This window comes from Phocoena sinus, chromosome 3 (assembly GCF_008692025.1).
Source record: "Phocoena sinus isolate mPhoSin1 chromosome 3, mPhoSin1.pri, whole genome shotgun sequence".
Taxonomy (NCBI): Eukaryota; Metazoa; Chordata; class Mammalia; order Artiodactyla; family Phocoenidae; genus Phocoena; species Phocoena sinus.
In genome coordinates, this window is record NC_045765.1 from 63,005,223 (window position 1) to 63,020,528 (window position 15,306).

Here is a 15,306-nt window from a genome sequence, read left to right on the forward strand (position 1 = left end):
TAGGGTTCTCGATGCTCTTCTGATGCCAATATGCTTGGAGAGATGATGTTTGGCTCAGTAGCAATGAGCTACAAAGGCTCCACCTTAAAGATTCATCAGATCCGGTGAGGGATTTTCTGATTTTTCTTAATGAATCCATTTTAGAATGTTTAGTTTTTTAAAGATGGGAGAATTTCATATAGTCTTTACTCAGATTGAGAATGTCAGATAACTAAGTTTATGATGTTTTATGGGTTTAATGCTACTTCATGGCTGTTGTAACTATGCTGTGACATCTCTGTGACGTAAACATTTTTATTTGTAATAAATTGGAAAGGTCCTTGTGTTTCAGTTTCGATGTCTCTCTATCCCTCTCTTTTTCTTCATAGTTCCCCTCCACAGCTTATGCTCAGCAAAGTTTTTACTGCACGGACTGGCAGCAGCATCTGTGGAAGTCTCAATACGTAAGTAGTTATGGATCAAGGGAGAAATGACTTCTTTAAGATCTGCAAAGTATGAAAACGAATAAGCTGCTTTCAGGATTGCAGCATAAATTCAGATTTTATTCCATCCCTTCAGTTTGAAAGTTTATGGAGGCCAGATTTTTCCCCCCAGCTTTGTTGAGATATGATTGACATACACCATTATGTAAGTTTGAAGTATATGGCATGTTGATTTGATACATTTATATATTGCAAAGTGATTACCACCATAGCCTTAGCTGCTACCGTCCTGTCACATAATTACCATTTCTTTTTTGTGGTGAGAATATTTAAGATTTACTCAGTTAGCATCTTTCAAGATACAACGCAGTATTATTAGCTATAATTAGCTTGCTGTATATTAGACACCCAGAACTTGTTAATCTTATAACTAGAAGTTTGTACCCTTTGACCATTTTATCTCCATTTCCCCTACTCCCAGTCCCTGGTAAGCATCACTCTGCTCTCTGCATCTCTGAGTTCGGCTTTTTTTTTTTTTTTGCGGTACGCGGGCCTCTCACTGTTGTGGCCTCTCCTGTTGCGGAGCACAGTCTCTGGATGCGCAGGCTCAGCGGCCATGGCTCATGGGCCCAGCAGCTCCGTGGCATGTGGGATCTTCCTGGACTGGGGCACAAACCTGTGTCCCCTGCATCGGCAGGCGGACTCTCAACCACTGCGCCACCAGGGAAGCCCCTGAGTTCGGCTTTTTAATTAAACAAAATTTTTAAAGTTATTTATTTATTGGCCATGCCTTGCAGCTTGCAGGATCTTAGTTTGCCAATCAGGGATTGAACCCATGCCCCCTGTAGTGGAAGCACAGAGTCCTAACCACTGGACTGCCAGGGAATTGACTTTGTTAGATTCCACATATAAGTGATATCATACAGCATTTGCCTTTCTCGGTCTGACTTATTTCACTTAGCATAATGCCCTGAAGGACCAAAGTTGTTGCAAACGGCAGGACTTCCTCTTTTTTTCTTTTCATGGCTGAATAATATCCACTGTCTATATATATACATGACAGTCTTTTTTTATCCATTCATCTGTTGACAGACACTTGGGTGTGGCTGTATTCCAGTAAAACTTTATTCACAGAAACAGGCAGCAGACTTAATTTAACCCTCAGGGTGTAGTTTGCTAACCCTTGATTTAAATGATTAGTTGGTTTATAGTACTAATAGGGAAACTTAAAACTTAAAAAAAAAAGTTTTACACTTAAAGTTTGAGGTATACAAAGAATTGCCATTAAGAGCATAAAACGAATTTGGAATTTGTTTTTTTCTCCTCCCACTTAGGCTGCAAGACAGTCTTGAATTCATCAATCAGGACAACAGTACATTAAAGGCTGATAATAACACAGTTATTAATGGATTACTTGGAAATATAGGTAAAACGGTTTTATACATTTTAAAAATGTTCTTAATAGTGTAGATAATAATGTTCTTAATAATGTTAGAAGACCAAAGAATTTCAAATACTAGAAGTGGAAAGGGGATTTAAATTGCAAGAATGTGTAATATTTATATTATTTGAAAAATTTAGTTTTCATATATTTGAACATAATGTTTATTTTGTACCTGATAAAAGAGAACTGCTGAAGAAATACCTAATTTGTTTTTTGGTTTTAATTTCGATGCATCTTTGAAAAGTACTTTTGTTGATGTAAAAAGCCCTTACTAACTCTCTTGAATATTTCAGCTGAGGGAGACAGGTATTATACTTTCTCCCTTTTCTTTTCCCTAACCATAGAGTAATTTTAAAATGGTGCTTTTTTTTGACCTGTAATTCAGATGAGCAGATATTCAAATTTGAAGTTTCTTAAGAGATTTATTAAAATAGCAGCTTATTTAGTAATTTGGTTAGTTTATTGTTTGTTATTTAACTTCAACATTTTAAAGTGACAAACTGTTTCTAAAATTTCTGGTCCTTTGTTTTATCTTAGAAAGATCAAATAAATTACTGCTGACCATATTTCCAGTGCAAAACGAACTGTAGTGTATTAGAGAGTGGACAGCAGTTAGAATAGGATGAATGTATGCTAACATATATATGGAATCTTAAAAAAAAAAAAAAAAAGAAATTGGTTCTGAAGAACCTAGGGGCAGGACAGGAATAAAGACGCAGACGTAGAGAATGGACTTGAGGACGTGGGGAGGGGGATGGGTAAACTGGGATGAAGTGAGAGAGTGGCATGGACATATATACACCACCAAATGTAAAAAGATAGCTAGTGGGAAGCAGCCGCATAGCACAGGGAGATCAGCTCGGTGCTTTGTGACCACCTAGAGGGGTGGGATAGGGAGGGTGGGAGGGAGATGCAAGAGGGAGGTGATATATGTATATGTATAGCTGATTCACTTTGTTATAAAGCAGAAACAAACACACCATTGTAAAGCAATTATACTCCAATAAAGATGTTAAAAAAAAAAAAGAATAGGATGAATGTTTCACTCATTCCCTGTTTAGTAGAATATTTTTTTTTTTTTTTTTTTTTGCGGTATGCGGGCCTCTCACTGTTGTGGCCTCTCCCTTTGCGGAGCACAGGCTCTGGACGCGCAGGCTCAGCGTCCATGGCTCTCGGGCCCAGCCGCTCCGTGGCATGTGGGATCTTCCTGGACCAGGCACGAACCCGCGTCCCCTGCATCGGCAGGCAGACTCTCAACTACTGAGCCACCAGGGAAGCCCTAGTGGAAATTTTTATTTGTAATTAATTTTAATAAATATCAGTTATACATATTAGTAGAAAACAGTTTTTTCTCCCACCTTTAACAGTATAGCATCCTATTATTTTTTATAATTCATGTTCATTCAAATAGCAGCTATTAATTAAGTACCTACTATGGACTAGTTGCAGTGTCAGACACGTGTTTTAGAAAGCATGCATTTCATAGAAAAATAGAAGTTCTACTTTTTCTTAACTTGATAAGTTCATTCATTTTAATAAAGTAAAAATGTGACAGAGAAATGTGTTTTTCTTTATAATTTGATACTTTTCAAAGCTAAAGGGGCTTATTAAAAGCTATTTTAATAATACAAATCCATTATGTATAAAGGTAAAGTACACTATAGTTGCTAGATATACTCAACTTCTGTTTTAACATGGAATAGGAAATTAATGCATTTAACAAAGCACAGACTTTGTTATGAACGGCTTTTTCTTGCACATTCTTAATTGTGAATCAAGGATATTTGAGCACCATTTCTTATTTTCTTTAAATTTCCAATTAATCAACAAGTACTTATCAAGCACTTATTATATGCCAAGCACTCTGCTAGGCCCTGAGAATATAGTGGTGAACCAGACACAGTTCCTGCCTCAACAGATTTTTAGTTAGTGGAAGTCAGACAAGCAATACAATACAGTATACAATTACAGTATACTGTAGTTAATTTTTGGACAAGACTAAGCATGTTGTGATAGAAATGAGGAGGAACACCCAGTTCAGTCTTGGAGTATCACAAAAGGCTTTTTTAAAGAAGTGAGCCTAAACTTGAAGAATTAGCCTGACAGTTGGGAAGAGAAATGTTCTAGGAAAAAACAGTAGCATGTGCACAGACCTAGTGCAAGAGATCATTGAGTGTGGAAAGAATATGAACAAATCAGTGTGGGTGGAGCACAGTGTGGATATAAGTAAAGGAAGTAAAAGGAAATAAAGAAGTAAGCAAGAGTCAGATCATGAAGGGCATTGTGGGTTACACTGAGGAATTTGGACTTATGCTTTGGATAAGCAGTTGGGTACCAGTGAGAGTGTGTTAGTTTGGGTCTTCCTCCTGGTTTTTAACAGGTGCCAAGACAGGTTTAAACATGCAAGGATTTTATTATTACTAGGTGAGAGAAATGAAGAGGGAGCTGGGAAGGGTTCAGAGAGCCCTCAGATTGTGGTGCAAGTTTGCCTTGAGTGAAAGAGAGGAATAAAAGCCTGAGTAGACATGTTCCAGCCTGCTATATAGTCCAAGGGAGGTTTGATAAGGCTGTGGACGAGTCTTTGAGTCAGAGTTGGTTGTCAGAAGTGACCCATGTCTTGCCAAAATGGGCCTGCCTTACTATAGCTACTGTGTTTAGTCATTGGCTAGGCGCAGCCTGTGGGATATGTGGCCCTGCACGAGCATGGCAGTGAATTTAAGAACACAGCAGCTGGGGTGCTTGGCCATTTGCAGTTCTTATAGCTGGAGAGTTTTGTGGTGCATTCTCAAGGCAACAGCAGAAGAGTTTTCACAATATAGAAACATGATCAGATCAGATTTTTATCTGCAAAAGAATATTCTAATTGCTGTAGGAATAGATTCAGATGAGCCAGTGGGATTGAGAAAACACCCATGTTAGAAGGCTGCTTATGATAGTCCAAGTGACAGATAATGGGGATGTAGAGTAAAATTGTGTCCATAAGGATAAAGAGTTGTTGAGAACTTTGTTGGGAGAAACAGAGTAGACGGGACTTGGTAATTAGGTAGAAGAGGTGAGGGGAGAGGGGGAGTCAGCGATGGCACTGAGCTATCGGGTTGTGTAATTGCATGGATATTGGTTCCATTCACCGGGAGGAACATGAGAAATTGGGAGTTGATGATTTTAGGCTTAGGCATGTCGAATTGGTAGGATATCCAAGTGAAGATATCCATTGTAGTTAGAGAGAGAGAGAGATGTATTCTGGTGGTAGCTGCTGGAAGATAATGAATGTATAATAGTTTTAAAACAATAGAGGTTTTTTCTCACAATTTTCCTTAAAGCAGTGTTTTAGAGGTCCAGTCTCCTTCCTTCTTGGAGTTCTACCTTCTTTACAATATGGGCTCCAAGGTTGTGCTCACCTACACAAAGCCAGTGGAAAGATTGAGTATGGAGAAGGCACATTCCCTTCAAAACCACCTGAACCTGAAAGTGATATACATCACTTTTGCTCATATTCCATTGGTGGTAACTAATCATACAGCTTCACCTGTATATAAGGAGGTTTGAGAAATATGGTCCCTAGCTGGCCAGCTGCTTCCCACAGACTACTCGATGTTATGCAAGGGAGAACACAATCCTTTTTTAGATTGTTAGCAGTTTCTACCATGGATTTGAGAATTATTATCATATAAATGATAATTGAAAGCATAAGAATGAATGAGAAGGAAATATTGTTGAGGATAGAACCCTGGGGATGCTGGCTTTAAAGATGGAGTAGGAGAAGAGAATCACATAAAGGAGAATAAGAAAAAAAAAACTTAGTGTGTGTTATCATGAGAACTGAGGGAAAAAAGTTCAAAGTGTAATGTAGTCAGCATCAAATATGATGTAAGGTAGTGTAAGATAGTATGGAGTGCATTAAGTAACAGGAAGGCTTTTGGTGGTGGCCTATGTGAGTAGTTTCAGTGGGGAGAATAGAAGCCAAAGTTGAGGAAAGACTCAGGTTAATCTTCTTTTCTAAGATATAAGCAGACATCCTCAGACTTCTTGGTTTCAGGACCCTTTTACACACACAGAAATTATTGAGGACCACAGAGAGCTTTTGTGTATGTAGGTTCCATTTATTGATATATACTGTATTAGAAATTAAAATTCAGAAAAATTTTAAAATATTTACTTAGTAACTCATTAAAAATAACACTAATAACCCTTTTTATGTTAATATAAATAACATATTTTGAAATAACTATACTTTCCAAGACAAGAAAACTTCGAGTGGCATTGTTTTACATTGTTGCAAAACTTTTTATTGTCTGGCTTAATAGAAACAGCTGGATTCTCATATCTTCTTCTGCATTCAGTCTTTTGTAATATGTTGTTTTGGTTGAAGTGTGTTAAGAGAGTATAGTTTCACATAGATATGTAGCTAGAAAAAGGAATGTCCTCAAGAATCCCTTGAAAGGGTTGCAGGGTCCCCTTAGGGGGTCCTTGGACCACATTTTAAGAACTACTGAACTATAGGATTAGATATAGGGGAGAAGGTAGAAGAGTTCTGACTGTATTTAAATGTTGATGGAAAAGGAGGTTATAAGGAGGATGAGGTTGGAGATAGAGGTGATACTGGTAAAGTGGAAGGGCCTAGCTGACTTAGAAGAATTAGCTTTGGAAGGGAGGAAGGGAGGTACCTCTCAGGATTTTTCACAGATAGTCCCTGCACATTAAGGGAACTTGAATAATGTTACTTGTTATTACTCCTCAGGCAGGAAGGAGGCAGGGATGAAAGTTGATTAAGTTTGGAGATTACGTTTGGATATAGCATGGTAGGAGAAGGAGAGCTCCCTTATGGTGATTCTTCATGTGTACAAACGTATACATATGCATACTGTACGAGACAAAGTCATGTGCTGAGAGTAAGAAGAGGTGGTAGGGAAGGAGATTAAAGAGAGCAGGTAAGTTTTGAGGTAACTAGGAAAAAATTAAGAAGGACCTGAACAATGAAAATGGAAGGTTTGCTGCACACGCACTATAATTATAGAAACTCTTGTTATAGAAAAATACCTATTAGCAATTTGAAAAATACATTTGTCACTTTTTAAAACGGAAAAGTCCCCAGTTCTATCCTAGATAAACCTCCTAGATGGCTATTTAGGCCATCTTGATGAAGCATAACTAACAAGTAACTCAGCTGCTTGCTTCCAGGCTGGAATGTTACCCTCTCTGGGTCTTCAGACTCTTATCTTCTCTTGGTCAAGTGTGTGACAGCTACTTACCTTGGGCAGCTGGGAGTCTGGCCCTGACAGGCTGCATTGGCTTTCTTGCTTCCATAGTGGCTGACCCCTGCTCTAGGAACTTTGGTTTCTTCTGTTACTTTATAATTTACCACTAGTTTAGAAAAACCAATTCTATACTTATTTGTCAGTAGACCCCTTTTCTTTATTTGCTCTTTGTTTTATTTTGTGTTCTGTTTTTTCAGCCAAGTGCTTAGGTGGTTTTCTTCTTAACTGTAGTTGCACAATATTGTAATCTTAAAACTGACTTTTTAAAAGATAAATTTATTTGGCAAATGTCAAATTATATAGATAACATTACTGTGCTGTTTTGAATCTTTAAAAACATTGTTTTAGATGAGAAAGGATTGAACATTTTACCTTGTATAGTGGAAGCTTATTTTTATTATTTATGTTTTATTTTTATTATTATATGTGGACTTATTAGTAAATTGTTATGTTGACATAAGCCATGACCAGAGGGAAACCATCCTGTTTCAAAAATAGGAAGCCAGCTTGAATTATTCTTACTTGTTTAAAGGTTTCCGTCCATATCTGTTGGTCTGCTTTTGTACTTCCTTAGCTCACCTTTTATTCCTGACGCATTGTGGCTTCTCTAACAGCCCTCTTTCATATGTATTTTACGTTTCTGCCATGTAGGTCTTTCACAGTTCTGCAGCCCCAGGCGGGCATTCTCTGAACAGGGTCCGCTCCGCCTGATCAGGAGCGCCTCTTTCTTTGCAGGTTTGCCATGTGCTGTGTGGGTAGACTAGTTGGTGTGCCCCAGCGTCTAGAATTCATAGTTAAGCTGTGGAAACAAGAGAGTAGAGAAATGCAGTTGGGGAAGGTGTAGTTGAGAAAACATTGCTTAGGAAGTTTAAGAACTTAATATCTTTCTACTGAATATGTTCTTAAAGTTTCCAGAAACTAAGTTATCAGTGGAATTGACATTTTCATGAAATTTCAGTTTGTCATTTCTTATTTTGTTATGTAATAATGATTTTAACTTTAGAATCCTAAACCAAAATACGGTATGAACGTTATTTCTTATAATACTAGTGGAATTTCTAATGTGACACTATCTTGTTTCCATGGCTGAGTAGCTTCTGTATCATGGTTCATCAATCGCAGAAAATATCCTATCTTACTATTATTGTAAAATTTCTGATCTACACTATTCCATAAGAATGATTTCTCTTGGAGCTAAAATTTAGATGAACAAGCACCATTATATTCTGTAAAAGGCATATATGACTATGTTTGTTTACATCATTAAATAGATGATTGTAGGGTGTGTTCATGCTTCTGTATCCAGGAAGTTGTATCCAACTTCTTGTTTTAATTAATATTTATTTTTCTTACAAATGTAAGATACAAACAATGTATATATATTATAGAAAATTCGGAAAATATGAAAAATAGGCAAAAAAATATATTAGCCATCTTGTCAACTGGAAATCACCTTCTTATTTTTTTTGTTTGTTTTAAAACAAAATTGGGGTTGTACTGTTCAGCTTTCTTAAAATTTTTATTTTGGAGAATTTTTAAACATACATTTTTATAGGCAGAACAGCAGACAACCGTCATATACCAGTCACTTAGCCCCAGCAACCATCATTCTTACTGGTCAGTAGATTGCTTTTTTTTCATTTAGCAGTATATTGTGAATATATTCATATATCATTGAATATGCTTCTGAAATACTTATTTTAGTCATTCCTTGCTTCTTTAGGTATTATACCATAGATTATTTCATATTATATGTCAAATTTTCAGAGAGATCTCAAAGCTTGTTCAACTGAGTAATAGCTCTTGGTGTTGGGTTTGTGCCATGCTGTTGAAAAAAATAAAGGAATGCAATGAGATGAGCATGATTTAGTTTGCTACATAAAAGGAACAACATCAACCTGAACAGCACTGTATTTTATAAGTCACAGTTTTGTCTTGATTTGCAGTTCACAGCAACCCAATGGACATGCCTGGAAGAGAGCTGAATGAGGACAGAGACAGTGGCATAGCACGCTCTGGTAATGACAGGTTCATGTATTAATCCAATTTTTGATGAGATCACTGTTAGCTGACATTGATTTCCTTTTTTATCTTTGCTTTTATCATCCAGTTTTATGTGCACAGTTTGTTAGTATTGATATTAGCCTTACAAGAGGATGGTAGAAACAGCAGAGATAAATATTTTAAATTAAAAATTTTTCATGTTTAATAGTAAATGTGCCTGGTGGAACATGGCCTGGATGAATACACGCTGGCTTAGGCTTAGCCAGTATAAGAAAAATAATATTGCTCAAGAGACTGCTTAGATAGCATAGTAGAAAAGACACATTTGCTTATATCTGTTTTCTCCTAACTAGGGTTTAAAGTGTCAGACTGTCTCTTGCCCAGAGGAGCTTAGGCATTTTTGAGCCAGTGTTATACATATTTCTTTGAAATATGTACTCTTCCAAAATTTGACAAAGTTTTATTGAAACATTGTGAGGATTAAAAAGAAAAAAACAAAAAAAACCCCAGATTCTATCCTTAACGAGCACAGCTTCTAATGAGAGAATAGCCAGGAAAATCATCTGTCATAGTTTATTGTTTGAGGTGTTCTGTGATAGACCTGTGCAGAGGTTCAGAAAAACGGCACCTAACTTAGCCTGGGCAAGGGGCAGGGTGTGAGTAAAGCTTTACAGAGTGTTGATACTTGAAATAAATAGGAGTTATCTGGCCAAAGGCATGAAAGAAGGACATTTCAGTTAAAAGGAAAAGTGTCAGGGCTCAGAGATCAGCATAAGAGAAAGGTGGAGTACTCTTAAGTTTGAATTATTGTTAGGTATGAGAAACTTTATCCACTGTGATTATCTGTATGTGTTGTCACATTGCATGGCTCTGCTATCTAAATTGTTCACAAGTCAGTTTTGAGTCTGGATGGAGATTCCAAACTTCCCATATATTGTAATCCCTAGTTATGCATGAGAAATTTCAAGAAAATTTTTCAGATACCTGGGCTCTACTCTTGAAGATTCTTGATTTACCCTAGAGAAAGGCTTAGGCATCTGTATTTGAGGAACAAAAAATGAAAAACTCAACCACTGATTCTGATGGACAGCTCGAGTTAAGAACCACTACTCTAATAGGAGAAGTCTCATCTTTCAAATAATCTCACCCTTCTTTTCTAATTGAGTTATTTTTGTTCTTAGGAACTAATCTGGAGTGTATTTCTCTAAATACTGTTTGCATCTATGTAATCTAGAGATTTCGTTTTCTGTGGCAGGAATTTAGTTTTCCTTTTTTATCCAAGATTTCAGAAGTGATAAATTAATGTCTCTATACTTCATTTTCTTCATCTGTAAATTGAAGGGCCTGGCAAGACTGATCTGTAAAGCTTCTTCAAGCCATTGAATTCATATATGCTGTTTAAGTTAATTGTATATTTTCTTCCTTTTTCTGATTGTGTTATTTTTAATACCAGAATTTGATAAAACAGAGCTTTTCCAAATTTAGAGTAACATTTGATTTCTCACAGAAGCCATACCCAGATTAGTTATACATGTAATCTTAGACTACAAAGTTTTATACTACTAATTGATAAAATGTGGTATTTTCAAGAAAGTAGTCCAGAATTAATTCATTGGCAGCCCTGATGTTTGCATGGCACATAGAGCTCTCCCCTTTACCGTTGAATTTGTCAGAATTCAAATGAACATATTTTCATACTGATAATCTCTTAGTTTTCAGTCCCGGTGTCCAAAATAATATATCATCTGGCATGTATCTTTTTATAGATGATAATAATACTTCCCTTTTGATTATTTTACAAATTCTCAGTGTGTGTTTATAATGATGAAAATGGGAATCTATAATATTTCTAAACAAAAGCAAGCCCTTGAGGTCTTTTTCTCTCTAGATTAAGTGGAGAAAAGGAGAGAATCCCCCCATAAAAGAAAGGATTTTAGCTTTTAATACCCCAGGCAGGAAACAGAGCTTTTGGATTGCAGAGAAGGGTTTTCAGAAGAGAATAATTTCCATAGTTAGGGGATTGCAGCACTTATAATCAGAGTGGACTCTATTGGGATGTGTCTGTTCCAGAGAGCAGTGTTACAGAGAGCAATGTTCCAGAGAGCAATCTATAGGATTTACTCTTTCTTGGAGCTTGATAGGTATAGCCATGACTCTTGGTAAAAGTACCCAAGCATTCAGAGGTGGCTACCTATGCACAAGCCATCCATGAGTACTTCTTTTTTTTTTGGCCGCCACGCAGCATGTGGCATCTTAGTTCCCCGACCAGGGATCGAACCTGTGCCCCCTCCATTGGAATTGTGGAGTCTTAACCACTGGACCACCCCGGAAGTCCCTCCATGAGTACTTTTTTTTTTTTTTTTTGTGGTACGCGGGCCTCTCACTGTTGTGGCTCCAGACGCGCAGGTTCAGTGGCCACGGCTCACAGGCCCAGCCGCTCCGCGGCATGTGGGATCTTCCCAGGCCAGGGCACGAACTCGTGTCCCCTGCATCGGCAGGTGGACTCTCAACCACTGTGCCACCAGAGAAGCCCCCCTCCATGAGTACTTTTAAATGGCGTTTTAAATGGCATTCAAACACTTATTTTCAAATTAGCTTTTGTTCTTAAAATCCAGCTGCTGCATTGGAATTGAACTGCATCGTATTTAATTTAAGGACTAAGGATTCAGTTAAGCTAGGAGACAGTGTCATGGCCAAAGGCATAAAGCTTTATTTCAAAGTAGCATTTTCGTCTAGGGTGGGGTTGGGGAAGGTAAAGATGTCAAAAGGGGATTGTATCAGGGTCTCTTGCCAGCTCACTTTTAGTATGTGATTTTATTCTGGGACCTTGCTCCAACAATGATGTATTTTTTTAAATGGAAATTTTAGAGCCTCATTCAGCAAAATGGAAAATTTGAGTCACCACTCTTAAATTTGTTAAAAAGAAATCTGTTCTTGTTTTTAGTAATTATTAACTTATACATTATACTTGTTCTTACTCTGACTTGACAGCATCTCTCAGCAGCTTGCTTATTACACCATTTCCCTCTCCAAACTCCTCACTTACCCGAAGTTGTGCCAGCAGCTACCAGCGACGCTGGCGACGTAGCCAAACAACAAGTTTGGAGAATGGGGTGTTTCCTAGATGGTAAGTTGGGACTTTTTTTTTTTTTTTTTTGCGGTACGCAGGCCTCTCGCTGCTGTGGCCTCTCCTGTTGCGGAGCACAGGCTCCGGACGCGCAGGCTCAGCGGCCATGGCTCACGGGCCCAGCCGCTCCGCGGCATGTGGGATCTTCCTGGACCGGGGCACGAACCCGTGTCCCCTGCATTGGCAGGTGGACTCTCAACCACTGCGCCACCAGGGAAGGCCGGGACTTTTAATTTACCACAAGATTGAATAGTTCCTTTAACACAATTGTGTATGTTAAGAGCCTGGACCTTGTATTTTGTATTTTTCAAGTCTGGAACTGGAAACTTTTAAAGTGTACTACATTTTTAAAAATTGTGGTAAGTTATGCATAACATACAATTTACTATTTTAACCATTATTAGCTGTATAGTTCAGTGGCATTAAGTACCTTCACATTGTTGTGCAGCCATAGCCATTCACGTCCATAACTTTATCTCCACAAACTGAACCTTTATACACATTAAGCAATAATCCCCCATTCCTCCCTCCCCTTAGCCCCTGGGAACTACTATGCTATTCTTTTTTCTCTGTAAATTTGATTGCTCTACATACCTCATATAAGTGGAATCATAGAATATTTATCCTTTTATGTCTGCCTTCTTCCACTTTAGCATGCCTTCAGGGTTTACCCATATTGTAACATGTATCAGAATTTCATTTTTTTTTATGACTAACATTCCATTGTATTCCATTGTATATACATATACATTCCATTGTATATACATTTTGTTTATCCACTCATCTGTCCTTGGACATTTGGATTGCTTCCACCTTTTGGCTGTTGTGAATATGCTGATATGAACGTGAGTCTACAAATACCTTTCAAGTCTCCACTTTCAATTCTTTTGGTTATATGCCCAGAAGTGGAATTTCTGGATCATATCATAATTCTCTGTTGAAGTTTTTAAGGAACTGCCATACTCTTCACCACAGTGGCTGTACCATTTTACTTTCATTCGCCCTAGAAATGGCCAGGGTGTTGTTTTGTTTTTGGCCACGCTGCATCTTAGTTCCCTGACCAGGGATTGAACACGTGTCCCCTGCACTGAAAGCGTGGAGTACTAACAACTGTACCGCTAAGAAATTTCCCTGACTAGAACTGCACAAGAGTTCTAATTTCTCCACATCCTCACCAGTAGTTAATTTCCTTTTTTTTTTTTTTTTTTTTAATAATAACCATCCTATGGGTGTGAAGTGGTATCTCCTTGTAGTTTCAATTTTGCATTTACCTGATGGCTAGTGATGTTGAGCATGTTTTTGCTTTCTTATGGGCCGTACGTATGTTTTCTTTGGAGATAGTCTATTCAAGTGTTTTACCCATTTTTTAATCAGGTGTTTTTTTTGGTGGTTGTTGTTGAATTGTAGGAGTTCTTTATATATTTCTGGATATGAATTCCTTATCAGATATATGCTTTGCAAATATTTTGTCCCATTTGATTAGTTACCCATTCTGTTGATAGTTTCTTTTGATACACAATAGTTTTTCATTTTTATGTAGCCCAATTTATTTATTTTTTTCTTCTGTTGCCTTTACCTTTGGTGTCATATCCAAGAAACCATTGCCATATCCAGTGTCATGAAGCTTTTACCCTATGTTTTCTTCTAGGGGTTTTATAGTTTTAACTCTTCTGTTTTGGTCTTTGATCCATTTAACTGCATGTTTCGATATTTCAGTTTTTCATGTTTCTATTTTGGCAAGTTAATTCATTCTTGATAGATTTTTTTTTTTTAGTCTGTGTTAAGTACAGCTAAAGATGATGAAGCTTCTTGTTTCCTTTTTTATTCACTCCCTTTATTCCTTCACCTTTGATTTTATTCCTGGAATCTAAAGGGGAGATAAGTAGATTCTAGAACAGTGAAGAGATTATATCAGACTCATCTATAAACCTTAAAATTCAGGCTCTTTTAGGTTGGTTATACATTGGGATTATCTACTTTTTTAGTGACTTCTAATTGAACAAAAATGTTTCCAATCTGACTCTCTATTAAAATTTCTTACAAAAACATGAGTATAAAGGAATAGCCAGTAGATTTCTCAAAGAGATACACAATTGGTATGGATTTTTAGATTTACTTGATAAAACACTGGAAGACCTTTAGCTTGCCTACATTTAATTAGCAAGGGGATTGAATTGTGAATTTAATTATTTCTATATTTTTTAAAAATGAAAAACCATTTATTTTTAAGGTCTATAGAAGAAAGCTTTAATCTGTCAGAGGAGAGCTGTGGCCCTAACCCAGGGATTGTGAGGAAAAAGAAGATTGCAATTGGGGTAATCTTTTCATTATCCAAAGATGAAGATGAAAGTAACAAATTTAATGAATTCTTTTTTTCACATTTTCCTCTGTTTGAAAGCCACATGAACAAATTAAAGAGTGCAATAGAACAGGTAAGCATAGTCATGTTTATGGTTTATTTATATTTTTTATTTTATTTTCCTTTGAATCTTATTCTCTTGCTTAAGCATTGTGTTTATTCATTTGGCAGAAAAATTAACAGAATCTGTGCAGGTACCCTACAAAGTGATCTGAGAGATGCAAAGTAGACTTCAGCTCCTTTTAAGAAGCCTACTACCTAAAAAAAAGATGTAATGTCATTTATCCATTCAATAAATAAGTATTTGAGGGCCTAGAATGTGGCAGGCACTATTCTAGCAACTGAGGATAAGATGTGAAAAAAAGCAACACTCCTGACCTCATGGCATAGAAAATAAACAAATGAATATATAAGATTTTAGATGGTAATAAGTGCTATGGAGAAAAATAAAACAGAGAAAGCTTTTTAAGGAATGCTGGATGGAAGGCTTACAAATTTTTATAAGATAGTCAAGAAAGCTCCTGATAAAATGACATATGGTCCAGAGATATGGAGGAAGTCAGCTATAACCATCTGAGAGAAGAATGCTCCAGGAGGGGCAAAGGAGTAAGCCTGATGCTTGAGCATCAGCAAGGAGGAGTAAGGATGCCAAAGTGGCTAAGTTAGAAATAGGACCAGATCATGTAGGAATTTAT

At 37.1% G+C, this 15,306-nt stretch overlaps 1 protein-coding gene across 3 annotated transcripts in view; it reads left to right on the forward strand.

The window, feature by feature from the left end:
• FNIP1 (folliculin interacting protein 1) overlaps nt 1–15,306 on the forward strand; it is a 170,735-nt gene that overhangs the window by 106,514 nt on the left and 48,915 nt on the right. For 2 of the 3 annotated variants that reach the window (XR_004349143.1, XM_032626260.1), the window contains exons 4-10: nt 4–104; nt 369–443; nt 1,757–1,848; nt 7,773–7,856; nt 9,068–9,139; nt 12,117–12,252; nt 14,483–14,684. Coding sequence is in view for 2 of the 3 variants with exons in the window: in XM_032626260.1 (XP_032482151.1) it covers nt 4–104; nt 369–443; nt 1,757–1,848; nt 7,773–7,856; nt 9,068–9,139; nt 12,117–12,252; nt 14,483–14,684 (762 nt within the window). In the remaining variant the exon portion in view is untranslated. The remainder of the gene's footprint in view (nt 1–3; nt 105–368; nt 444–1,756; nt 1,849–7,772; nt 7,857–9,067; nt 9,140–12,116; nt 12,253–14,482; nt 14,685–15,306) is intronic. The other variant, XM_032626261.1, reaches the window with a different exon arrangement.